This window comes from Macrobrachium nipponense, chromosome 15, assembly GCF_015104395.2.
Source record: "Macrobrachium nipponense isolate FS-2020 chromosome 15, ASM1510439v2, whole genome shotgun sequence".
NCBI classification, from domain to species: Eukaryota; Metazoa; Arthropoda; class Malacostraca; order Decapoda; family Palaemonidae; genus Macrobrachium; species Macrobrachium nipponense.
The window spans coordinates 24,994,707-25,018,336 of record NC_087208.1 but is presented as its reverse complement, the minus strand read 5'-3'; the positions used below and the strand labels follow the sequence as shown (position 1 = coordinate 25,018,336).

At 46.1% G+C, this 23,630-nt stretch overlaps 1 protein-coding gene across 3 annotated transcripts in view; it reads left to right on the top strand.

The window, feature by feature from the left end:
• LOC135227041 (uncharacterized) overlaps window positions 1-23,630 on the top strand; it is a 147,890-nt gene that overhangs the window by 21,210 nt on the left and 103,050 nt on the right. For all 3 annotated transcript variants that reach the window (XM_064266834.1, XM_064266832.1, XM_064266833.1), the window contains exons 2-3: window positions 5,731-5,904; window positions 22,897-23,048. In XM_064266834.1, the coding sequence (XP_064122904.1) occupies window positions 5,741-5,904; window positions 22,897-23,048 (316 nt within the window). In that variant the 5' untranslated portion in view covers window positions 5,731-5,740. The remainder of the gene's footprint in view (window positions 1-5,730; window positions 5,905-22,896; window positions 23,049-23,630) is intronic.

Below are 23,630 nucleotides of genomic sequence, written 5' to 3'. Positions count from 1 at the left end.
CCTTTTGGTCTTCAGGGTACAGCCTTGCTGTCCTTGATTCGTCTGACTGGTCAACTGGTCGTTCACCTGACTTTAGTACAGACTGTGCATTTCCGGATCGAAGCTTTCAATATGGAACTTAGAAGTAGTCTGAAGTTCTTGATGTCAAAGCATTCGAACCTCTCCTGCCTGTTAACTTCTTGCATGTGATCAGGAAGGCCTTCTTCTAACCACCCTAGATACGACAAAGAGGGTTAGTGAGATTTTAAGCCATCGTCACAAGTTTTGGCTTTAGAGAAACACAAGGCGGTGTGCTCTCTAAGCCTTTCGTTATGGCCTAAGAATGGAAACCCTTTTTGTCCTTGGGCCAGGATCTTGGGAAGCAAGGAGGCACAAGTTAGTGGGCAGGAGCCAGAGAGAGTCCTGCCCTGTCAGGTCTCTCAAGTTTTATCTACTTAAAATCAAGAAAGTCGAAGTCAGTTGGGCAATCTGCAGTGTTCCGAAAAAGACCAGACTTGCCCATTATCGAAGTACACCCTGGTTTTAGGGTTAAGGAGTCTTTCAAAAAATGCTCCTTCATTGTGTTTGCACAAAGATTTGAAATCTTTTTATCTGAATGCTCACGAGGTGAGGGCGCGGCCTCGGAAGCATTTCAACAGAGCATGGCACTCAGCAACATCCTGAGTACCATGTTTTAGCGAAGCAACTCTGGGTTCACTTCACACTCCCTGCGAGTGTGAAGCTGGCATATGAGATCTGCTGCTCGCTAGGGCCATACGTGTCTGCAGACACAATCTTGGGGGCAAGAAGTACCACTCATCCTATCCTGTAGAAAATGGTTAGGAAAGAGCTCTTAATTTAGTTGTGGAGTCGCTGACAACGGCGACTTCTTAACTCTGAAGCCTTAGTTAACACACATTAACTTTGGCTAGGTTGGTCAGGTGGTGATATATATTAATTATATATATATATTTATTTTACTTCTTAGCCCTCATGGTATGGTCAATATGGTCTAGTCACATTGTGGTCACGCCCCCGTTGACAGATCATCTGGAGTGCACCAGCTTTATAGGTCTCTACCTCGCTGGCAACTCTAGTAAAGCAGAAGCAGACTTGGTGACGTAATCACGAAGTCGGCTATGCTAACAGGTGGAACCAAGATGTAAATCATCTGCATGCATTTGTGTCCCAAAAATCCTTCTATTCTGTCCCTTCCCACCTCCAACGGTGGGGTTCAACTATATATATATATCTGACAGGTAAGTTCATGAGCAAAATGAATATTGTTATGATACAATAAAGTTTGTTCATACTTACTGGCAGATATATATATATTCAAGTACCCACCCCACCTCCCCTCAGGGGACAGTGGAAATAAAAATTATGAATAGAAAATGGGAATGGTTCCTGATACCCCCGCCTCCCAGCGGCGGGAATGGGTACTAACCACCTGGCCGACCACTGCGTGTGTCGGAAGTTTTTTTTAAATTCTGTCGGACTTCAGAAAATACAGCTATATATATACCTGCCAGGTAAGTATGCATAAAACTTTATTGTATCATAACAATATCATACTTAATTATTCCCGACAACTACAAACAACCCAACGACTCTTCTCTCTCTCTCTCAACTCTCTTGCTCTCTCTCTCTCTCATCTCTCTCTCTCTCTCTCTCCTCTCTCTCTCTCTCTCTCTTCTCTCTCTCTCTCATGCAACCCTTGAAGATGTCAAATGTAACTACCATATCACTCCTCCATATTACCTCCCCTATTACATTTGACAATGTCTCCTTACTCACAACACCCACACTAAATTGCCTTTTGCAACACCCTTACTACTCAGTTCCCTTCCCACTGAAATCTCACTTATTCCTGTCGGTTCAATCCCACACACTATAAGTATCATTCGTTCCTTCAAAGTCATCCGTATTACACACCTTATCAACCATTTGTACTCTAACACTAACACTCTCATCTTGCAGTTCACGCTTCTTCCTTCTATTCCCTTTCTCTATATTCTTGATTCTTCTGCTTTAACTGCCTTATAAATAAGTTTCATTGCCTGAACTAGCTTTTATTTAAATGATACTCCTTACAAAGATTTGATATAAAATATTGCAGTTTTGCTGATACTTATTGCTCTCAAAGATAGAAGGCACATAGTCGAGATGCGTGTGTATAATAACAGTGTTCTGGTACGTATACAAACCCTCAGTCCTTTAACAATTGGAATGGTACTTAGCGGCAGCTGAACCGGTCGTAAGCTTCGAACAAGGGAGTTCGTTAGTTAACTGCTTGTCCTGCAGTTGGCGGTCACCTTGACTGCGAGGGGAGGACCCACTTTGCTTTCGGCTGCCGACGGAGACAGACGTGATGTTCGCCTCTCTGCCCGCTATCGTCGTATGCTTTGTGTGCTTCACTGCGTGAAGATTTTCTTTTGTCTTTCTCTATTACTGTGTGATTGTGCAAAAGGATACATAAGTACGTGTGTTTTTTGTATTATTCATTCAGTGATTGAACTTCGAAATGGAATCCCGAGAACTGGAGAGACACCCCCCCCCCCATCAGCCGCAGATTGTGCCCTGGTGTGGAGGGCCGTAAGTGTGGGGACTTTCAGTCCTCTGTTCAGGTCGATCCTCATGAGTTTTGTACTCGGTGTAGAGAGCGAGATTGCTCTCGCACCGAGTCATGTGATGTATGTGTTTCTTGGTCGGAGGAGCAGTGGGAGCGCTATGGGGGGGAGGAAGAAGCCGCATAAGCCGGCCAGGGAGTCGTCGGAGGATTCTGTGGTTGCTTCCCTGGTCACGGACACGTCTTCCTCTTTTCTCCCTCCATCTCAGCTCCTTCGTATGGCTCCTTCCCCTTTAGGGGAGGTATCTCATTCCTTCTCTTCGCTCGATCAGTCGAGCGTAGAGGGGGGCGGGAGGTACCCGACATTCAACTGTATTCGGGGTCTTCTGTTCGCTCGGGGTGGGATCTGTCCCCCCCCCCCCCCCCACCCCCCCCCCCCCCCCCCCCCCCCCCCCCACCCACCCCCCCCCCACCCCCCCCCACCCCACCCCCCCCCCCCCTTTTACTAACCCAGCTCTGTTCCCTTCATCAGGTTTGCTTGCCACGGGTGACGATCTCAGCCGGGCCTGGTATTCACTGGGGCTCCAGGGGACACCGATGATTTGGGGGCTGCTGGGTCACCTGGCAAGGGGGTCTACGCCGGTCACCCACGGCTCGACCACCACCACTACAACTAAGGTATCCACGCCTGGCTACGCTGCGCCGCCGCACCTGGTGTACACACATCACGTAGCCACAGTGACCCCGACAGCCGCTGTACAAATGCCGCTGACGGAGGTGAGGATGCCCAGTGTGACGCCACCACCTGGTTTTGCCGCTCTCGCCTCGGCCCCTGACTTCCGGTGTCCTAAGAGCTCTCCGCTGGACCTGCCACCTGTACATAGGATGCCGCTGGTTCCTGCCCCGCCTCCTGTTCCTGTCCACGCTCCCGCTCCAGTACCAGTACCAGTTCCTGCCGCCGCCGTTCCTGCCCTGCCTCCTGTTCCTGTCCACGCTCCCGCTCCAGTACCAGTACCAGTTCCTGCCGCCGCCATTTCTGCTCATGATGTTGTTGCTCCCACCCCAGGTCCTTCATGACAGGTGCAGTCGGGCCCTGTTGCTTCGGCAACTGCCCCGGCTCCGTCCTGGATGGAAGACCTGACGGTGGTCCTGAAGAAGAGGAGGAAGGTGTCGTCGTCGTCTTCATCGTCTTCTTCGTCGTTGTCTGCCGCCGCTTCCCCTTCGACTTCTAAGGCCCCACAGCCTAAGAAGAAGAAGGTTGCCTCCTCCCCCCCAAGAAGGCTTGCTCTGAGACTTCTAAGGGTCCTTCCCACTCCGGTGGGAAGGTTGGGGCTTCCGCTGGTCCTCCTGTTCCTTCGGGAACGGGGCCTGTCTCTCCTTCTGTAAGGAAGAAGAAGACAGGGACCAGAGGAGCACTGGCTAACACTGGTACCTCCTCGCCTGGCACCAGAGGCTCTGCCTCGGCACCAGTTACCTTCTCAGCCTCTCGCTTGCGAGAGGTACCGAGTGTACGATCGCCCACCGGTGACCGTACAGCCAAGACCCAGGCAACCGAGTCCGCTCGGCGCCAGGATCCAGGCACGGAGCGGAAGACTGGTGGGAGTCATCCAGTTGACTCCCGCCAGGCCAGCGATCGCTCTCGCAGCGAGCCGCAGGTACCCAGGGTTGACGCAACGGTCCCAGACCGTCCGCGGGCTGAGGCAAGGAAGCGGTCCCCTCGGTCGCCTGAACCAGCCGTGAGGACAGGCCTCGTTCCCACTCCCACCGGGACCAGGCAGAGAGGGGGATTGGCAGCAGCTCTTCTGATGCTCAGGACTGTCGCCGCTGTTCTCAGTCCAGCCGCTCTCCCAGGGAGAGCCGCTCGACTAGGCCTGCAGCTTGATCGCCACCGCGGGTTGGCGATCACCTGCAGCCCCCTCAGCACACTGGTTCTGCCGGTGGGCGCAGGTGGAGCGTCAGTTTTGCTTCTCCTATCCCTTCAACTTCCTCGGGTTACACTGGGAAGAGCGAGGCGATTAGGAGTGATTGCGAGGACGCCCTACGAACCTGGCACGGTCCTCGGATTGACCAGATCGTATGTGCAAGTAGGAGGAGGAGACCATGAGGGGTCTGTGGTGGTTCCTCCTGTGGAAGGAGGAGGTTCTCGGGAGGCGTTCTCGCTGGACGGGCTTGATGGCCCATCTCCACAGGATGCAGTCACTCCCGAGATCCAGAGGTCGTTTTCAGAGGTTATTGCGCTGATTCGTCGGCACAACGACCTCGGGGAAGGATCGCTGCTCCCACCGTCCGAGCCCACATCGGGTTTGGAGTTGTTCTGGGATCCCAAAAAGGAACCCAGGACGACGGTGGGTCTGCCGCGGTCAGCCTTGGCTGACAGTGTACTGAGCAGGTGGACGCTCTTGTCTCCGGACAGGAGGGTTCGCTTCGGTCCGGTAGGTCATCCAGGCTCCTTCCCCCGCCTCTACCACGACAGAGGAGATTCTATGTGCCTTCAGAAGATCCTCTGCCACCCAAACAGGTTAACCCGGAGGTACGCTTGCCTCCCTCTTATAAATTTGGTCCAGAAGTCTGACCACTGATCCTGCAGTGCACACCCTGATCAGCTGGACAGAGGCTAGGATCCCTCCCTTTGTTCATATGACCAGGGAGGGAACCAAGGTAGGACAAACACCAGTCTGTTCATAAGAGTCAGATTCCACCCACCAATAAGTGAGTCTTCTTATTGTTAAAGGACCGAGGGTTTGTATACGTACTGGAACAAATAACAATTTGTCGAAAATTGTATTTTTCCTAACTATACAAACCTGAGGTTCTTTACATATAGTCCCACCTCATGCCAACCCTCACTGTGTTTTCCTGGGCCTAAAGCAAAGTGACTCCTCTCCTCGCAGTCGAGCTGACCGCCAACTGCGGGACAAGCAGTTAACTACCGAACTCCCTTGTTCAAAGCTTACGACCGGTTCAGCTGCTGCTAAGTACCATTCCAATTGTTAAAGGACCTCAGGTTTGTATAGTTAGGAAAAATACAATTTTCAACAAATTATTATTTTTTATTGAGTTCCTCTCAAAGCCTTAGCATTTTGTGGATTGATTACATATTTACTATAGTAGTTACCTTTTATATTATTTAGTCAAATGTTTTAAATACAAATGTTATTCTTTTCTGCATTCTTTTGTTTCAGGTCATTCATCATGATAGAAGAAATAGAGAACATTGTCACAAGTCTTTGTGCGAACCAGAAATTAGAGAGAGATCGAGCAGTTGCAGAGCTTGGCTTGAAGATAAAATCACTGCCGCCTGAAGTTATTTTGAATTTGCAGAAGACTTTATTGGAAATTATACTGGATCCTAAAAGGTATACTACTACTAAGCTTCTTCTCATGTATATGTATTTTATTTGTTTAAAATTTTTCTGTTGTTCCTTGACTGGAAATATAAAACTGATTTAATGATTTTAATGTATGACACTTACCTGGCAGGTATATATAGCTATATTCTCTGTTCCACCTGGCAGAAATTTTCAAAACTCGCGGCAAACGCTAGTAACCTATTAGTAGTTCAGGCAACCACCACCCCGTTACCGTGGCGCTAGCGCTAGGAACCGTTCCCAATTGGGCCAGATTTTCTCTGCCAGCCGAACCGGCAACATTGTTGGTGGTTCCCTGCTAAGATTTTCATTCTCGTTGCTGACTTTTCAGGGATTTTTGGTATTGTACTCGGAAACGTTAGCTTGGCATTCGCTTTGGATTGTTCTTTAAAGATGTCGGATATTGGAAGTATGTTTAGAGTTTGTGTAAAAGAGGGGGTGTAAGGTAAGGTTGCCGAAAGCTTTGGTCGACCCTCATACTATTTGTAAGAAGTGTAGAGAGAATGTGTGTACTTGGGAGAATAGGTGTTTTGAATGTGAGAATTTATCAGAGAAGGAGTGGAAGATATTTATGAAATATGTTGAAAGGCTTGAGGAAGATCGTGTAAGGAGATCTGTTTCTCGTAGTGAGAAGTCGAATTCTTCTAGCAAAAGGAGTGAATGTGTTTCCTCTCCAGCTCCTTCTAACGTAAAATTGGTAGTTCCTTCTCCCCAGGTATCTCCTGCGCCCGCTGCTGTATCGGAGGAGGTGAACGATACACAGATTGCTAAGGTGTTCGCTGCCCTTGCGTCCATGGGCGACCAGATACAGCAACTTACGGATAAAGTCAGTGGTTTTGATGTCAGTGAAAGTGTAGTGGAGGGGGCGTCTGATCGTCTCTCTCGTGCTCCTAGACCTAGACCTCTGTCAAGCTCCCAGACCCAAGGGAGAAGGCATGTCGACAGTCGAAGGGAGGCGAGAGAGGTTTTATCGCGGTCAGGCGTCCCTTCGAACAGTCCTGTTGCAAGTTCCCAGGCTGTTGCAGTTCGCCGCAGAAAAGGCATAACTGGGAAGTGTGCGTCCTCGGATGGTTTCGACATCTGAGCGGGAACGTCGATATGCAGTTGTGTCTCGCCCCCTTCCCCGCAAGAGGAACTTTCTTTCAGGACATCGACCACTCTCGAGGAGACATGCTGAAGATCGTGAGGCTTGGAGTAGTCCGGAGGTTTTGTCCTCCTCGGAAGACGGGGACGCAGTTCCGATCAAGAGGAAGAGGATCTTTCGTTCTAAAGAGGACTCAGTACGGCCTTCTCGTTCTTGGATTTCGATGAGAGACTCTCCTCCATCTTCTTGCTTGTCTTCCCCTCGTCTCTCTCCTCTGTCGGGTAGAGTACAAGATCGCTCTCCGTTACGTCGCAGTCCTTCTCGTAATCCTCCTCCTTCGTCTCTGCCATTCAGGAAGATAGTACGAAGGTTTATTAGGAAACGCAGTCTAAGCTGGCAGTTCTCGTTAAGTCTTTTGGGATGCTCCTTTGCAGGCATCTTCGAGGCGGAAGGACGATTTCCTTCCCGTTAAGTCTTCTAAGAAGACGGAAGACAAGGATGCGTTCGCCGAGGATGTAGGACGCACTGGCTCTACGAGGACGGGCGATCGCTTGGTTTTTCAGGACGCAGAACGCAGCAAGAAGAAGATGGTTTCGGAAGAAGCAGGACGCAAACGTCAGGACTCGGAATCAATTGTGGACGCAAGACGCAGGCGGCAGGAAGCAGATGTGTCTACGATGGACGCAGGACGCAGGCGGCAGGACATCGATAGGTGGCAGGATGCCGATTCTTCGTTAGCCACAGGACGCAGGCGGCAGGACGTTATTCCGTCAGCGAAGCGTCAACACGACAGTGATCTGCAAGACATTTCTTCAGCAGAAGAGGATTTGGATTTTGTTGAGGAGAAGAATACGGAACCGTCTTCAGATTACAAAATTCTGACTTCACGTATGCTTTCGATTTTTGAAGGGGAATTCAAACCAACGGCTCCGTTATCTCCCTTATCTCAGTTTTCCAAGACTAAGACTCCAAAGAAGTCCTCTTTCCTTAAGATGACTCTGTCTGATTTCGGCGAAGAAGGCCGCTTGCAACGTGTGAATGATTGGGATGGGGAACCGGGGGATAATTAGAAAACGGAAGCGGGGGGGAAATAAAATACTCTTTCGCTTTTCCACCAGCTAAGTTAGCATCGAAGTCAGGAGTATGGTACGCTACTGGAGAAAGTCTAGGCCTGGGAGTACCTGCCTCCTCCCAGGGGGACTTCTCCAGTATAGTGGACAGCTCACGCAGACAGGCGTTGCAGTCTGCTAAGGTCTGGTGGACTTCGTCCGAGTTTGACCATCTTTTTAAAGGGATTTTTAGGACTTTCGAAGTCTTTAATTTTCTAGATTGGTCTTTGGGAGCACTGGCGAACTCCCTAGAAGAAGAAGATTCGCAGGATATGGAAGCGGCTAAGAGCATTATGTCCTGCATGGACAAGGCTCTGAGAGATGGAACGAATGAACTGGCTTCTTTGTTCACAGCAGGAGTACTGAAGAGGTCGCTGTTGTGTTCTTTCGCTTCAAAAGGGGTTTCAAACTCTCAGAAATCGGAGTTGCTGTTCTCTCCCCTTTCGAAACAACTGTTCCCTTCAGAGGTGATTAGGGATATAGCTCTCTCCCTTTCTCAGAAGGCCACTCAAGATCTTCTCTCGTCTTCAGTTAAGAGAATTGTTCTTACCATCCAAGTTTGGTTAAGAAAACTCCAAAGGAATCTAGGCCTTCGCAACAGCCCTTTCGAGGCAGAACGTTCGCTCGACCCGCCTTTAGGGGTAAGAGAGTACCCGCTAAAAGAGGAGCCAAGACCACCTTGAAACAATGAGATCTCAGTCCTCCAGACGACAGTGGGAGCCAGACTTCAAGGTTTTTGGGAAGTTTGGCAGAACATGAAGGCAGATCCCTGGGCTGTCAACGTAACTCGGGAAGGGTACAAGATTCCTTTCTTGAAGAGACCTCCTCTCGCAACATCTCGAGAAGCCCTCGGGGCAAATTACAACGATTTAGTGAAGAAAACGGCTCTGTGGGAGCAAGTAGCTTCCATGCTAGAGAAAGGAGCCATAGAACCTGTTCTGGATCACGAATCTCCGGGATTTTACAACCGGTTGTTCCTGGTTGCAAAGTCCTCGGGAGGTTGGAGGCCAGTTCTGGACGTAAGTCTACTGAATCTTTTCGTAGAAAAGACCAAGTTCACTATGGAGACGAACGATTCAGTGCTGGCAGCGGTACGTCCAGGGGACTGGATGGTGACCCTGGACTTACAAGACGCATACTTTCATATTCCGATTCATCCAGGAAGCAGGAAGTATTTAAGGTTTGTGATTCAGGACAGGGTCTTTCAGTTCAAGGCCCTGTGCTTCGGCCTTTGCACAGCCCCCCAAGTGTTCACGAGGATGATGTCCAATGTGGCGAGATGGTTGCACTTAAGAGGGATCAGAGTGTCTTTTTACCTGGACGACTGGTTGATAAGATCCCAATCAAGAAGTCAATGTCTGGAGAACTTGAATCAAACGTTGAACTTAGCAAAAGACCTAGGTCTTGTGGTAAACATGGGAAAGTCTCAATTGAATCCCCAACAACAGATAGTTTATTTGGGGATTCAGATATCGTCAGTGACTTTTCGGGCTTTTTCCGTCCCCCGAAAGGCAAGCCCTATGCATTCGGAAGGTGCAGGACTTTCTAGAGAAAGACCAATGCTCAGCAAGAGAGTGGATGAGTCTACTGGGCACACTCTCTTCGCTAGAGAGGTTCATTTCTTTAGGAAGACTGCACATGAGTCCTCTACAGTTTTTCCTGAAGGATTCATGGCCAAGAAAATTGCAACCGGATTCCTTCCAGTTTCTAATTCCTGCCGAAGTGAAGGAGGAATTAAAATGGTGGCTAACTCCAGGCAGGTTAGCAAGAGGGATGTCGCTTCAGCAGAAGAGCCCAGAACCTCATCTTGTATTCCGACGCGTCGGACGCGGGTTGGGGAGCGACATTAGGCCCTCAAGAGGTGTCGGGACTTTGGAGCAAGGAAGAAACAAGTTAGCACATAAACAGGAAGGAACTGATGGCAATTTTCTTGGCCTTGAAGCACTTCAGAGAGTTGATTCGAGACAAGACAGTGCAGATCAACTCGGACAACACCACGGCTCTGGCATACATCCACAAACAAGAAGGGACTCATTCTTTTCCCCTCTACAAGCTGGCAAAGGAAGTTCTGCTTTGGGTGGGCGGAAGAGGAAAACGTCGTGCTGCTCACCAGGTTTATACAGGGGGAGAAAAATGTGAGTGCGGACACTGTTGAGCAGAAGAGAACAACTTCTCCCGACGGAGTGGACTTTGCACATGGAGGTTTGCCAGAGCCTGTGGAAGTTGTGGGGCCGTCGGTAGTAGATCTGTTTGCGACAGCCAGAACAAAAAGATTACCAACCTATTGCTCTCCGGTTCCAGATCAGGAAGCAGTGGCAGTCGACGCATTCCTGATGGATTGGACAAACTTAGATGTTTACGCTTTTCCTCCATTCAAAGTACTGGGGAAAGTTATGAAGAAGTTCAGGGAGAGCCAAGGAACGAGGATGACCTTAATAGCTCCATTTTGACCGGCCCAAAGTTGGTTCACAGAGGTACTGGAATGGACAATAGATACGCCAAGAACTCTTCCTCTAAGAGTAGATTTACTCAGACAACCCCACTTCGACAGGTTTCACAAGAATACCCTCGCTGGGTCGACTGCGTTCAGACTATCGAAAGTCTTGTCAGAGCGAGGGGATATTCTAGAGAGGTGGCCAGTGCAGTGGCTAGAGCCAGAAGAACCTCCACAATTACAGTATATCAGTCGAAGTGGGAGAATTTCCGGAAGTGGTGTAAGAACAGGAAAGTGTCTTCATCCAGTACCTCTGTGACCCAAATCGCAGACTTCCTTCTATACTTGAGGAAGGATTTGGGTTTGTCAGTTTCGACAATCAAAGGCTATAAAAGTATGCTAACCTTCAGGGTTTGTTTAGACACAGAGATCTAGACATCTCTAATAACTTAGACCTTAGAGATCTGATTAGGTCATTTGGTACCAAGAAACAACCCCAATGCAGGCCACCTGCTTGGAACCTCGATGTTTTCTTGAAGTATTTAACCTCTAGCAAATTCGAGGCTTTAGAGAAGTCCTCTCTGAGAGATGTTGCTAAGAAAACTTATCTTTTTAGTCGCTTTGGCAACGGCTAAAAGAGCTAGTGAGCTTCAGGCCATATCGAAGAAGGTGGGATGGAGACATGGCAACGCAGTGTGTTCATTCCAGGAAGGTTTCTTGGCCAGGCCAAGAATGAGAATCCGGCTAATCCTTGGCCAAGATCATTTGAAGTTTTGGGTCTTCTGAGTTAGTGGGTCATGAGCAAGAAAGAGTTCTCTGCCCAGTGAGAGCATTGCATTTTTATATGGAAAGAACAAGAGAGATCAGAGAGAATTCTGATGCTCTTTGGTATTCAGTTAAAGACCCCAGTAGACCCATGACGAAGAATGCTCTAGCCTTCTTCATGAGAGAGTTGATTAGAGAAGCTCACATGTTGTGTCAAGAGCAGAGCTTTGGTATTTTGAAAGTGAAGGCTCATGAAGTCAGGGCAGTTGCGACTTCATTGGCTTTTAAAAAGAATTTAGCCCTCAAAGAAATTATTGAATCCACATATTGGAGAACTAATTCAATATTTGCGTCTCATTATCTTAGGGATATTCAGACAACCTTTGATAATTGTCAGACGCTAGGTCCATACGTGTCCTCTGGTACAGTATTGGGCAAAGGAGTTACTACCCCATAACCTTCTTTTAAGCTAGTTGATTTTATTAGGTGTGATGTGTTGTGTTTTTTGGTCGTCTGAGAAAAGTGTTCTGTACTTTTATCAGTCTTGTTAGTATTATCTTGGTGTGGTGTGTGTGTAGTTCAGGTAAATGATCTATTACTAGCTTGAATGCCGTGGCATAAGAGGGCTGTACGGTTCTGTCAACACATTGGTCACGTCCAGTTGTCAGTTCCAGTCTTAGCTTCTTCAACATACAGGACACTTCCTTGTTGAGAGCTCCTAAGGTTTAAGCAGGCTTAGAGGCAGGAACCTATGAAGTCAGCTACCTTAGCAGGTAAGGAACCTAGAGTTTTAATAATATTTTATACTCTAATAATGTTGCTGTCTTTGACCCACCTCCAAATGTGTCAATCAGCTATATATATACCTGCCAGGTAAGTGTCATACATTAAAATGAAGTTTTTATGTTAAAACAAAGTTTAATGTATACTTTACACTGGCAGGTAGGTATATAAATTTAATGCCCACCCTCCTCCCCTCAGGAGACAGGGTTCAGAGAAAATCTGGCCCAATTGGGAACGGTTCCTAGCGCTAGCGCCACGGTAACGGGGTGGTGGTTGCCTGAACTACTAATAGGTTACTAGCGTTTGCCGCGAGTTTTGAAAAATTTCTGCCAGGTGGAACAGAGAATATAGCTATAATATATACCTCCGCCAGGTAAGATAACATTAACCCTCTTACGCCGAAGCCCTAAAAATCAAAACCTCTCCTGTATGCCGGCGCCGGTTTGGAGTGAGCGCGGAAGCGGAAAAAATAATTTTTTCAAAAAATCACAGCGCACTTAGTTTTGAAGATTAAGAGTTCATTTTTGGCTCATTTTTTTGTCATTGCTTGAAGTTTAGTATGCAATCATCAGAAATGAAAAATAATATAATTATCATATGTAAATAATGCGATATATGGTAGCGAAAAAAAAAAATTCATAGATAATTGTATTCAAATCACGCTGTGCAAAAAACGGTCAAAGCTAACGAGTTAATTTTTTTTTGTATTGTACACTAAATTGCAATCCGTTTGATATATAATAACATAGTAAAAACAATAAAAGCCAACACCGGAAAAATATTATCACAAAAATGATGTACGAATTCGTAACGCGCGGACATAAAAAAAATATTATTTTCAAAAATTCACTGTAATTCTAAATATTGTTCTAGAGACTTCCAATTTGTTTCAAAATTAAGACAAATGATTGAATATTACGATACTGTAAGAGTTTTAGATTAGAATTGCAGATTTCGACCATTTCGGATGAGTTAAATTTGACCGAATGTCGAAATTTTTATATATATATTTTTTTATATGCACATATTTCGGAGATGGAAAAAAGCTACAACCTTCAATTATTTTTTATTGTATTTTTCATGAATTTGCGCACATTTTGATATATGAAACTCTATAAAAAGGCTAATATGAAAAGGAGCAAATATTAGGATAATGCGATGTACGTATTTTTCGGAGACTTGCGGCGCGAATCGGCGCCGCGGGAGTGAAGGTAAATATATTTTTCAAAAATTCACCATAAATCACAATATTGTTTTAGAGACTTCAAATTTGTTTCAAAATGAAGAAAAATGACGGAATATTACTAGGCCGTAAGAGTTTTAGCTTACAATTGCGTTTTTCAACTATTTCGGTAGAGTCAAATTTGAACTGACGAACGTGTTTTTTTTCTATTTATCGTGAATTATATGCAAATATTTCGAAAAAAGAGAAAAGCTACAACCTTCAATCATTTTTAGTTGTATTCTACATGAAATTGCGCACATTTTCATATATAAAACTTTATGTAACAGCTAATTTTAAATGGTGCAAACATTTCGACAATCGCACAAAAAAAAATTCTGATTTTTTCGGAAGAGTTACCGCGCGAACGTAAGGAAAACATGTTTTTTTTTTTTTTTTTACGTAATAAATTCCCACATAAAGTCTAAAATAGTTGTGCTAGAGACTTCCAAGTCGTTGCAAAATGAAGGTAAATGATTGAATATTACTACCGAAGTTGAAATTTTTGCACTTAACGTTATTTATATGAAAATATTTCGAAACTGATAAAAGCTACAACCATGGGTTGATTTTTGTTGTATTGTGCATGAAATTGCGCACATTTCCATATAAAACTTTATGTAACGGCAAATTTAAAAGGGTGCAAACATTAGGACAATCGCACGAAAAAATTTATCGGAAGAGTTATCGCACGAACGTGAGGAAAACGTTTTTTCATAAATTAACCATAAATCGAAATATTGTGCTAGAGACGTCCAATTTGTATCAAAATGAAGGAAAATGATTGAATATTATTATAATATAAGAATTTTAGCTTACAATTGCGTTTCTCGACCATTTCTGTAGAGTCAAAGTTGACCGAAGGTTGAAATTTTTGCACTTATCGTTATTTATATGAAAATATTTCAAAACTGATAAAAGCTACAATCATGAGTATTTTGTTGTTGTATTTTACATGAAATTGCGCACATTTTCATATATAATACTTCATGTAAAGGATAATTTAAAATGGTGCAAAAATTATGTCAAAGTGACGAAATAATTTCCGAGATGTGTCACTGATACTTTTTAGTGCGATAAGAAAGAAATTCGCGCTTGCGCGCCTGCGTAGCGATTGTAAACAAAACAACGCCTTGATCCGTGAACTCCCAGCATCCCCCAAGGCGCGTGATACAAAAGTTTTCGGCTGGTAGGCCTATAAGTATTTTTCCGCAAATTTAAAAAAAAAACTATTTTTGAGCCGACGTATGATACGTCCAATCGGCATACGGGAGACATTTTGACACGACGTTTAATACGTCCAATCGGCGTAAGAGGGTTAAACTTTGTTTTAACATAAAAACTTCATATTTATTGTAAATGGCATCATTGATTGAAATGGCAGCTTACATATTACCTACTCCTTTAATTACAATTATTCCTCAAGCAGAAAATATTAGAACTACAATTTATTTGCATATCATTATATACAAATCTCATACATATTCACCTCTTAATATTTGGGAATGAAATACATAATATATAACTTCATTACCGTATATTTCCGCATATAAGATGACCTTTCAATGCTAAAGTTCACCCCTTAAAATTGGGGGTTGTCTTATACTACAATTCTGAAAATCAAACCTTGAATTTTAAGATATACCATAACAAATTAATTTCCTTTTTTGAATGATTTTTAGTGTTATATGTCCATATATCCCATCTCCTGCCATTGTGAGTATAAACTGTGTAATTACTCTGTAAGTTACTTATATGAAAATTATATTTTTATAATAAAATATTTTAAGGTTTTTATATATACTTAACAAGTAATTACATAATGAGACCCCTCCCACCTCCCCTCTTATGGATATATGGCACAAACAAATTGAGATCTTCAGTTGTGCTGTACCTATTCATTCCAAAAAGTGGGCGGGGGTAGTTACCTAAACCCAAAACGAAAGAGTGCTACTGCGATTTCAAATTTTTGAGCTGCTGCAAGTTAGAAACTAATAGCTATGTAATTATTTGGTAAGTATATATAAAACCTTATTTTATTACAGAAATATCATTTTCTCACACCCGAGTTTAAACATTGATTCCAACTTGAAAACTGTGAATTCTTGCTCAGACCCTTTCAGGTTTTTAATCTGTTGTTGTTATATCAAAAAAATCATCTCCCTCATATCTCTTGGATCCAGTGCACCTCATACGGTGTAGTGGATGCATTACTTAAGGTTCTTTACATCGTGCCTTCAGCCCCCAGCTGCAACCCCTTTGGTTCTTTTTACTATTCGTTCATTCATATTCTCTTTCTTCCATCTTACTTTCCATCCTTTCCTAACAATTGATTCTTAGTGCATCTGTGAAGTCTTCCTCTTGGCTGTTACACCTTTCAAACAATTTGCAGTCAATTTCCATTTCAGTGCTGAATGACCTCATAGGTCCCAGTGCCTGGCATTTGGCCTAAATTCTATTTTGTTCATGAAACTTACCTGTCAGATATATATATAGCTGTATTTCTGACGTCCGACAGAATTTCAAAACTCGCGGCACACGTAGTGGGGCGGCCAGGTGGTAGTACCCATTCCCGCCGCTGGGAGGCGGATATCAGGAACCATTCCCATTTTCTATTCATATTTTTTCTGTCGCCGGTGCTGCAAACAACTGTTTGCAGTACCTCCGTCTAGGATTTTTTGATTATCTCGCTTAATATTATCTGGATTGACTTTTGGTATCGACTTCTGGATTGTTGGATTGGCAACGCGATAGTGGATTGGTTTTTGATTTTGGATTGGCTTTTCTGGGTACATGATGTCTGGGATCAAGTACTGGAAGTTTCAGAGTGTGTGTGAGGAGTGAATGTAAGGTGAGGCTTCTTAAACCTTCAGTTGATCCTCACACAGTTTGTATGGATTGCAGGGGGCATGTTTGCGTGGTTGATGATCGGTGCAATGAATGTAAGGATTTGGATGATGATAAATGGAAGATGTATGAGACCTATCGACGTAAATTGGAGCGCGATAGAGTCAGGAGGTCTTCCTCCAAGGGCAGTTCTACTAAAGGTAAGGATAGTAACATTTCTCCTCCTCTAACACCAGTAGATTTTGCTCAACCTAATCCTGTTTTGTTGCCTTCGGGCCCCAGTGCTGTGTCTGGAGAAGGTAACACCCTTTCTCTGATTCTGGAGTCTATTCGTGCTCTCGAATCTAAAGTATTGGCCCTAGAAACCGGCCCTGTGAAAGTTTGTGTTAGTGCCCCTAGTGTTGTGGAGGGGGCGTCAGATCGGCCCATAATGCCTCTAGGCCTAGACCTCTATCGGACTCCCAGGACTCAGGGGGGGGTGGGGGGGAAAACCCTTTCTTATCGGGACTCCAGAATCAGGGCCGCAAGTGGTATGGGTTCGAAAGCCGGGGGCTAGAGGGTTACAGGGGCTCCCCACCAATCTGGCGTCCCTTCGGCAGGCCTTGTTGCTAAATCCCAGGCTGCCAAGGAGCGCGCACGAGCGCGTGTCCTAAAAGATTGCTTTTCGTCCTCCGAAGGCGTCCTCCCCGCGCAAGGGGTGGAGCGCTCGGAGAGACTCGCGTCCGTTGAAAAGGACCTTTCGCTTTGAGGACGCTTCACGTCCTATGTCTCCTCTTTCGTCAGAGGACGCTTATGACGCCTTTCCTCCGCAGAAGAGAGGAAGGCTTTCTACCGAAGAGGACGTTAGTTTCCACGCACAGGCGTGTTCACCTGAGAGGCAGATAGCTGTGCCTGCTAGAAGGAAGGAGGAGGCGTCCCCTCGCCCCTCGCCTTCTCGCAGGCTCAGTCCTGCCCCTTCTTTTGCTCTTCGTCACCTACGAAGGATATCCTAGTGTCCCTTCAGGACCAGAATTACGTCGCTGATGGACAGAGGACTCGCCCAGCAGCAGTCGAGCCTAAGCGTAGGAAGGACGTTCGGCTGCCCGTCAAGAGGACGAAGCAGCCTCATTCTCTCTCGTCTCGCTCGTCTCTCTCTCCTCCCTCCGGATCGTCAACGTTCTCGTTTCTCCTAGCAGATCTTTTACTCTCTCAGGAGAGGACGCTCGTCAGGACGCTCGGCGTTTGAAGCAGGACGCTTTGCGCTCTCGGCAGGTAGCGGTGGAGGACGCTCGGCAGGACGCTCGGCGTTCTAGACAGGACGCTTTGCGCTCTCTTCAAGACACTTTTGAGGACGCTCGCAGGACGCTCGGCGTTTGTAATTGGCAGGACTGCTTCGAGGTTATAGACAGGACGCCTTTGAGGACGCTCCGCAGGACGCTCGCCGTGTGAAGCAGGGACGCTTTTCGAGCGAAGCAGGACGCTTTTTGAGGACGCAAAGCAGGACGCTTTGAGGACGCAAAGCAGGACGTCGCTTGGCTAAGCAGGACGCTTTTGGCGCCTCTCGTCAGGAAGCTCGCGCTTCCTCTCGTAGAGAAGTTTCTGTTAAGACAGTTCACGTTGCTTCTAAGGACGCTCCTCTTTCGCAAGATGTCCGTACCTCAAAGATCGACGTAGGGCCGATTCGTACCTGTAGCGGATTACTTCCAACCAACGGAAGTCATTGTTCAGGATTGAGACTGCTGGACGTACTCCCTCTCCTGATGGGCGTTCTCCAGTTCCTCTTAGGGAGGAAGGGGAACTTAGTAGTCCAGGGAGTTCCGTCGAAGAAGAACAGCCGGTAGCTTCAGCTGTCTCGGACTACAAGGTTCTTGTTAGGCTGTTACGTTCAGCCTTCGGGGAGAAGTTCCAGCCGGCAGCCCCTAGGTCTCCTCCCTCTCAACTTTCGTCTTCCAAGACAGTTAAGACCCCTGAATTCGTCGAAATGAAGACATCGCTGTCGACCAAGAGGCGTTTAAGAAGCTTCAAGACTTTATGTCCAGAAGGAAGGATCAGGGCAAGACCACTTTCGCCCATCCACCCTCTAGACTCGCCGGGAAAGGGGGAGTTTGGTATGAGACCAAGGAGGATGTGGGAGTAAAGGTTCCTTCGTCCGCTCTGGGTGACTTCTCCAGTTAGTGGACGCTCAGAGGAGGTCTCTCTTATCGTCTGCTAAGGTGTCCTGGACTCCGGTGGAGACTGACCACCACTTGAAGGGACTGCTTCGTACCCTTAATGTTTTTTAATTTCCTTGATGGTGTCTGGGAGTTTTAGACCTTCAGTCTAGGAGTCCTGATTCTCTCAGTCTGGGGGAGCTGTCCAGCGTGTTGTCATGTATGGACAAGGCCGTCAGGGATGGTTCGGAGGAGCTAGTTTCTCATTTTGGAACTGCCTTCCTGAAGAAAAGAGCACTGCTTTGCAATTTTACCGCTAAGTCGGTATCTCCCGCTCAGAAAGCGGAATTGCTCTTTGCGCCTCTTTCGGACCATCTCTTCCCCCAGGCTATGGTAAAGGATCTTGCACAGAGTTTGCAAGAAAGGCGACCCAGGTGACCTCTTGGTTCAGTCTTCAAGACGTCCAGCAGCTCCTTCCACTTCGACATTCAGCAAACCCCCGAAGAAAGTCAAACCGCGAACCCCCCTCGAGAGCAGCTCCTCGAGGGAGAGGGTTTTCGAGAGGAAGAGCTTCATTCAAACCCAAAACCAGCAAATGAAGATCTCGTCCTTCAGACGCCAGTCGGGGCCAGACTGGAATTCTTTTGCGGAGCTTGGAGGCAGAGAGGGGCGGATCCTTGGACCCTCAGGATAGTAGAGCGGGGGTACAAGATCCCCTTTTTACATCCTCCTCCTTTAACATCGACTCCCAGAGACCTCTCTCCATCTTATCAGGGAGAGAAGAAAAGTGTTCTTTTCGATCTGTTAGACCAGATGGTCGAAAAAAGAGCGGTGGAACAAGTCTTGGACCTAGAGTCACCGGGCTTCTACAACAGGATTTTCCTAGTGCCAAGAAGCAGTCGTCAGGTTGGCGCCCGGTCCTGGATGTGAGCAGGCTCAAATCTTTTTGTAGAAAAGATCAAGTTCAAAATGGAGACGGCCTCAGTCGGTGCTGGGCGGCCTTTGGAACCTGGCGACTGGATGGTGTCTCTGGACCTGCAGGACGCGTACTTCCACGTCCCAGTCCACCCTCTTTCAAGGAAGTACCTGAGATTCGTCTTGGACAACAGGGTTTGGCAGTTCAGAGCCCTTTGTTTCGGTCTCAGCACGGCCCCGATGGTTTTCACAATGATTATGAGGAATGTAGCGAAGTGGCTCCATTCGTCAGGAATCAGGATATCCCCTCTACCTCGACGATTGGCTGATCAGAGCGTCGTCGAGGCAGAAGTGTCTGAAGGACCTTCAGTTTACGTTAGCCCTAGCAAAGTCTCTGGGTCTTTTGGTCAACTCCGAAAAGTCGCATCTGACCCAACACAGTCCATCGTGTATCTGGGGATTCAGATGGATTCAGGTGGCTTTTCGGGCGTTTCCATCCCAGGAACGTCAGCGACTGGGGTTAGAGAAAGTCGCAGCCTTCCTAGAGAGAGAAGCTTGTTCGGTGAGGGAGTGGATGAGTCTGCTGGGCACCATTTCCTCGCTAGAAAAGTTTGTCTCGCTGGAAGACTGCACCTCGGAGGCCTCTTCAATTTTTCCTTGCGGAAGAATGGACGTCGAAAGAGGACCTGAATGCGATCCTAAGGATCTCCAACAACGTAAAAGTCCACTTAAGATGGTGGCTCGACCCTCAGAAGTTACGAGAGGGCTTCTCCTTAAATCTTCTGAGCCCCGACCTAGTGTTGTTCTCAGACGCTTCCATTTCCGTTGGGAGCAACACTAGGGGGGGAGGAAGTGTCAGGCTCCTGGAGAGGGGAACAGGTAGCCTGGCACATCAATGTAAAGGAACTGGCAGCGATATTCCTGTCGCTGCAGTTCTTCGAAGAAAAACTGTCAAGCAAGGTTGTTCAAGTCAACTCAGACAGTACCACAGCCCTTGCGTATCTAAAGAATCAGGGAGGAACTCGCTCCAGATCCCTTTTTCTCCTGGCGAAGGAAATTCTGCTATGGGCAGACGCAAGGCGCATCAAGATCCTGACAAGATTCGTGGCAGGGGTTCAGAATGTCAGGGCGGACCTTCTCAGCCGCCGAAATCAGATTCTAACAACAGAATGGACCTTGCACCAGGAAGTCTGTCAACAATTATGGAGGTTGTGGGGACGTCCTCTAGTAGACCTGTTCGCTACATCAAGGACGAAAAGGCTTCCTCTGTATTGCTCCCCGGTTCTGGACCCAGGGGCAATTGCAGTGGACGCGTTGCTCTGGAACTGGACAGACCTGGATCTTTACGCCTTTCCCCCATTCAAGATCATGGGGGACGTAATGAGGAAGTTCGCAGCTTCAGAAGGGACAAGGTTGACTCTGATTGCCCATGTGGCCAGCAAGAGATGGTTCCCAGAGGTTCATGACGTTCCTTGTGGACTTCCCAAGAACGTTGCCCTGGAGGAGAGATCTACTCAGACAGCCTCACTTCAAAAGGTTTCACCAAACCTCTCCGCTCTGGCTCTGACTGCGTTTCAGACTATCGAAAAGTTGGCCAGAGCGAGAGGCTTTTCAAAGGCAGCTGCGAGAGCAATCGCTAATGCTCGAAGAGCCTCTTCAAGAGCTGTCTACCAGTCTTAAGTTGGTTCCTCCTTCGGGGCCATGGTGCAAGAAGGAAGGGAAATTTCCTCTTCCCCACGAACCCTCTGTGAATATCAGATAGCAGATTTCTTACTCTATCTAAGAAATGTGCAGAAATTGGCAGTTCCTACAATCAAGGGTTATGAGGAGTATGTTGTCTGCCGTTTTTTCGCCACAGAGGAATGGACCTCTCCGACAATAAGGATCTGCACGATCTCTTAAGGTCGTTCGAAACCACAAATTCCACAAGCAAGACCGCCCTCATGGAATCTAGATGTGGTGTTGAAACATCTGATGCTAAGTCCCTTTGAGCCTCTCCATGAAGCTTCTCTAAGGGACTTAACGAGAAAAACGCTTTTCCTAGTAGTGAAATCCATTAAGCGTTCAGTCCTAGTGGGTTTCAAGGGAGACAGCGCTGTCCTGCTCGTTGAACCCTTCTTTCTTGGCTAAGAACGAGAACCCGTCTAATCCTTGGCCAAAGAGCTTTGAAATCAAAGGAATATCGAGTCTCGTGGGTCAAGAACCAGAGAGAGCCCTGTGCCCGTCAGGGCTCTCAAGTTCTATGTGAATAGGACTAAAGAGATAAGAGGTCCCTCAGGTAATCTCTGGTGCTCGGTGAAGAGACCAGATTTGCCGTTGTTCGAAGAATGCTGTTGCTTTTCTTCTTGAGGGACGTCATTAAAGAGGCTCAGTTCATCTGCCAGAAGACTGATATGAGCCTCTTTAAAGTGAAAGCTCACGAGGTCAGAGCCGTAGCTACTTCTCTTGCCTTCCAAAGGAATATGTCTATCAGAGATATTCTTGATAGCACCTTGTGGAGGAGCAATTCCGTATTCGCCTCACATTACCTCCGGGATGTGAGAACGATTTACGAGAACTGTAGTTCTTTGGGACCTTACATTTCGGCAGACACAGTTTTGGGGGCTGAAGGTGGCTCTCTCCCTATCCCTTAGCTTAGTAGGTTAGTTTATTGTGTTTTTGGTTGATGGTGAGATCTTCTGTGAAAATCTCCCATTCCTTAGTGTTAATGTCAGGGGTTTTTTGGTTAGTTGGTCAGGTGGTGGTCGGTTGCTGTGTTACTGCCATATGTTTGGCTAGATGGTCTTGTCACATTGTGGTCACGTCCCCGTTGACAGAGCATCCAGAGGGCACCAGCACTACAGGTCCAAACCTGGCTGGCAACTCTGATAAAGCATAAGCAGGCTTTAGGTGACAGGTAAGGAACCAATAAGTTAATCTTTTACTTTAATTTAAATTTCCTAAAAATCCTAGTCTGTCTCTACCCACCATCCGAAGGTGTGATTCAGCTATATATATATCTGACAGGTAAGTTTCATGAACAATGTTATTGTTATAATACAATTAAGTTTTTGTTCATACTTACTGGCAGATATATATAATTAGAGTGCCCACCCTCCTCCCCTCAGGAGACAAGGGTCATGAATAAATATGAATAGAAAATGGGAATGGTTCCTGATATCCGCCTCCCAGCGGCGGGAATGGGTACTACCACCTGGCCGCCCCACTACGTGTGCCGCGAGTTTTGAAATTCTGTCGGACGTCAGAAATACAGCTATATATATATCTGCCAGGTAAGTATGAACAAACTTAATTGTATTATAACAATAACATGTTCATTTCAGTTCAGTTCAATTCATATCTCTTAGATCTCCCAAAAATGTTCTGTCCTGCATTGTCTTCATTCTTCATCTGATGTTATCACTAGCCCTATCCCTCCCTTTATTGGGTATGTTTTCTCCTACCTTTCACCCATGGGTAGGAATTAATAAGTGATTAAAATATGTACATAAAAATATGTTTAAAATTACTATCAGGTTACCATTTGTACATTATATCCATGCAGATACTACACAGTTGATGATGGTGGTGCAGTTTTTGGTCAGGCTTCTGTCATTAGTGGCATTGGCCCTGAGATCACTCTTTAAATTACGTTTTATGATTAAACTTTCAGATTTAAAGTAAGTGATAGACATTTGATGTTATTGTTTCAGTTCATGGGAAAGCAAACATGGGTCTCTTCTGGGTGTACGTCTCATAATACTTACATTAGAGCCGGATGTGGATGGTCAATTTCATTCAGATGTTCGACAGGCAGGACTGAAGATGCTCACTGATCTGGAAGTTCGTGTGAGGCAGGCAGCAGGTATGTCACAGTTTGTTTCTTAATATTAATGATAATTTGGAATTTGCAGATATATTGCCCAAGGTAATTGTGTTGTTCTCACTTGTCCACCTTTGAATATTCAAGAAATTATTTGTCCTAATAAAGACAGGCAAAGTCTTTTGACTGCGTAGTATATTCTTATGGTTTAGAGAATTAAGTCTGAAAACTCTTCAACAGTTTCTGAATATTACAATACTAGATAATGTAATAAAATTTTTTAACAACAATTTATATGTTTCTTGGGTGTGTAAAACCTACAAGGGTCTCTTTCATGAAGTGCAAGCTGGAAACCTGTCAAAACTTAGTAACAAGGTAGTTAACCAGGTGGTTAACAGGTGGAGATGAGGAATGAGTGTGGGTGTATCCTTCAGTCATTGACTGTTGCCTTCACTTTTCCTATGGCCACAAGATGAACAAGGTGGTTGAGGTGGGACTAAATATCAAAGACTCTGTTTTGTATACCTAGAAAAAATGCAGATTGTTTTTCAACATTTTTTTGTTCCTACAGAAATACAGACTTAGTACTAAGCTCTACATATGCCCTCTTTCCCCCCTTGATAT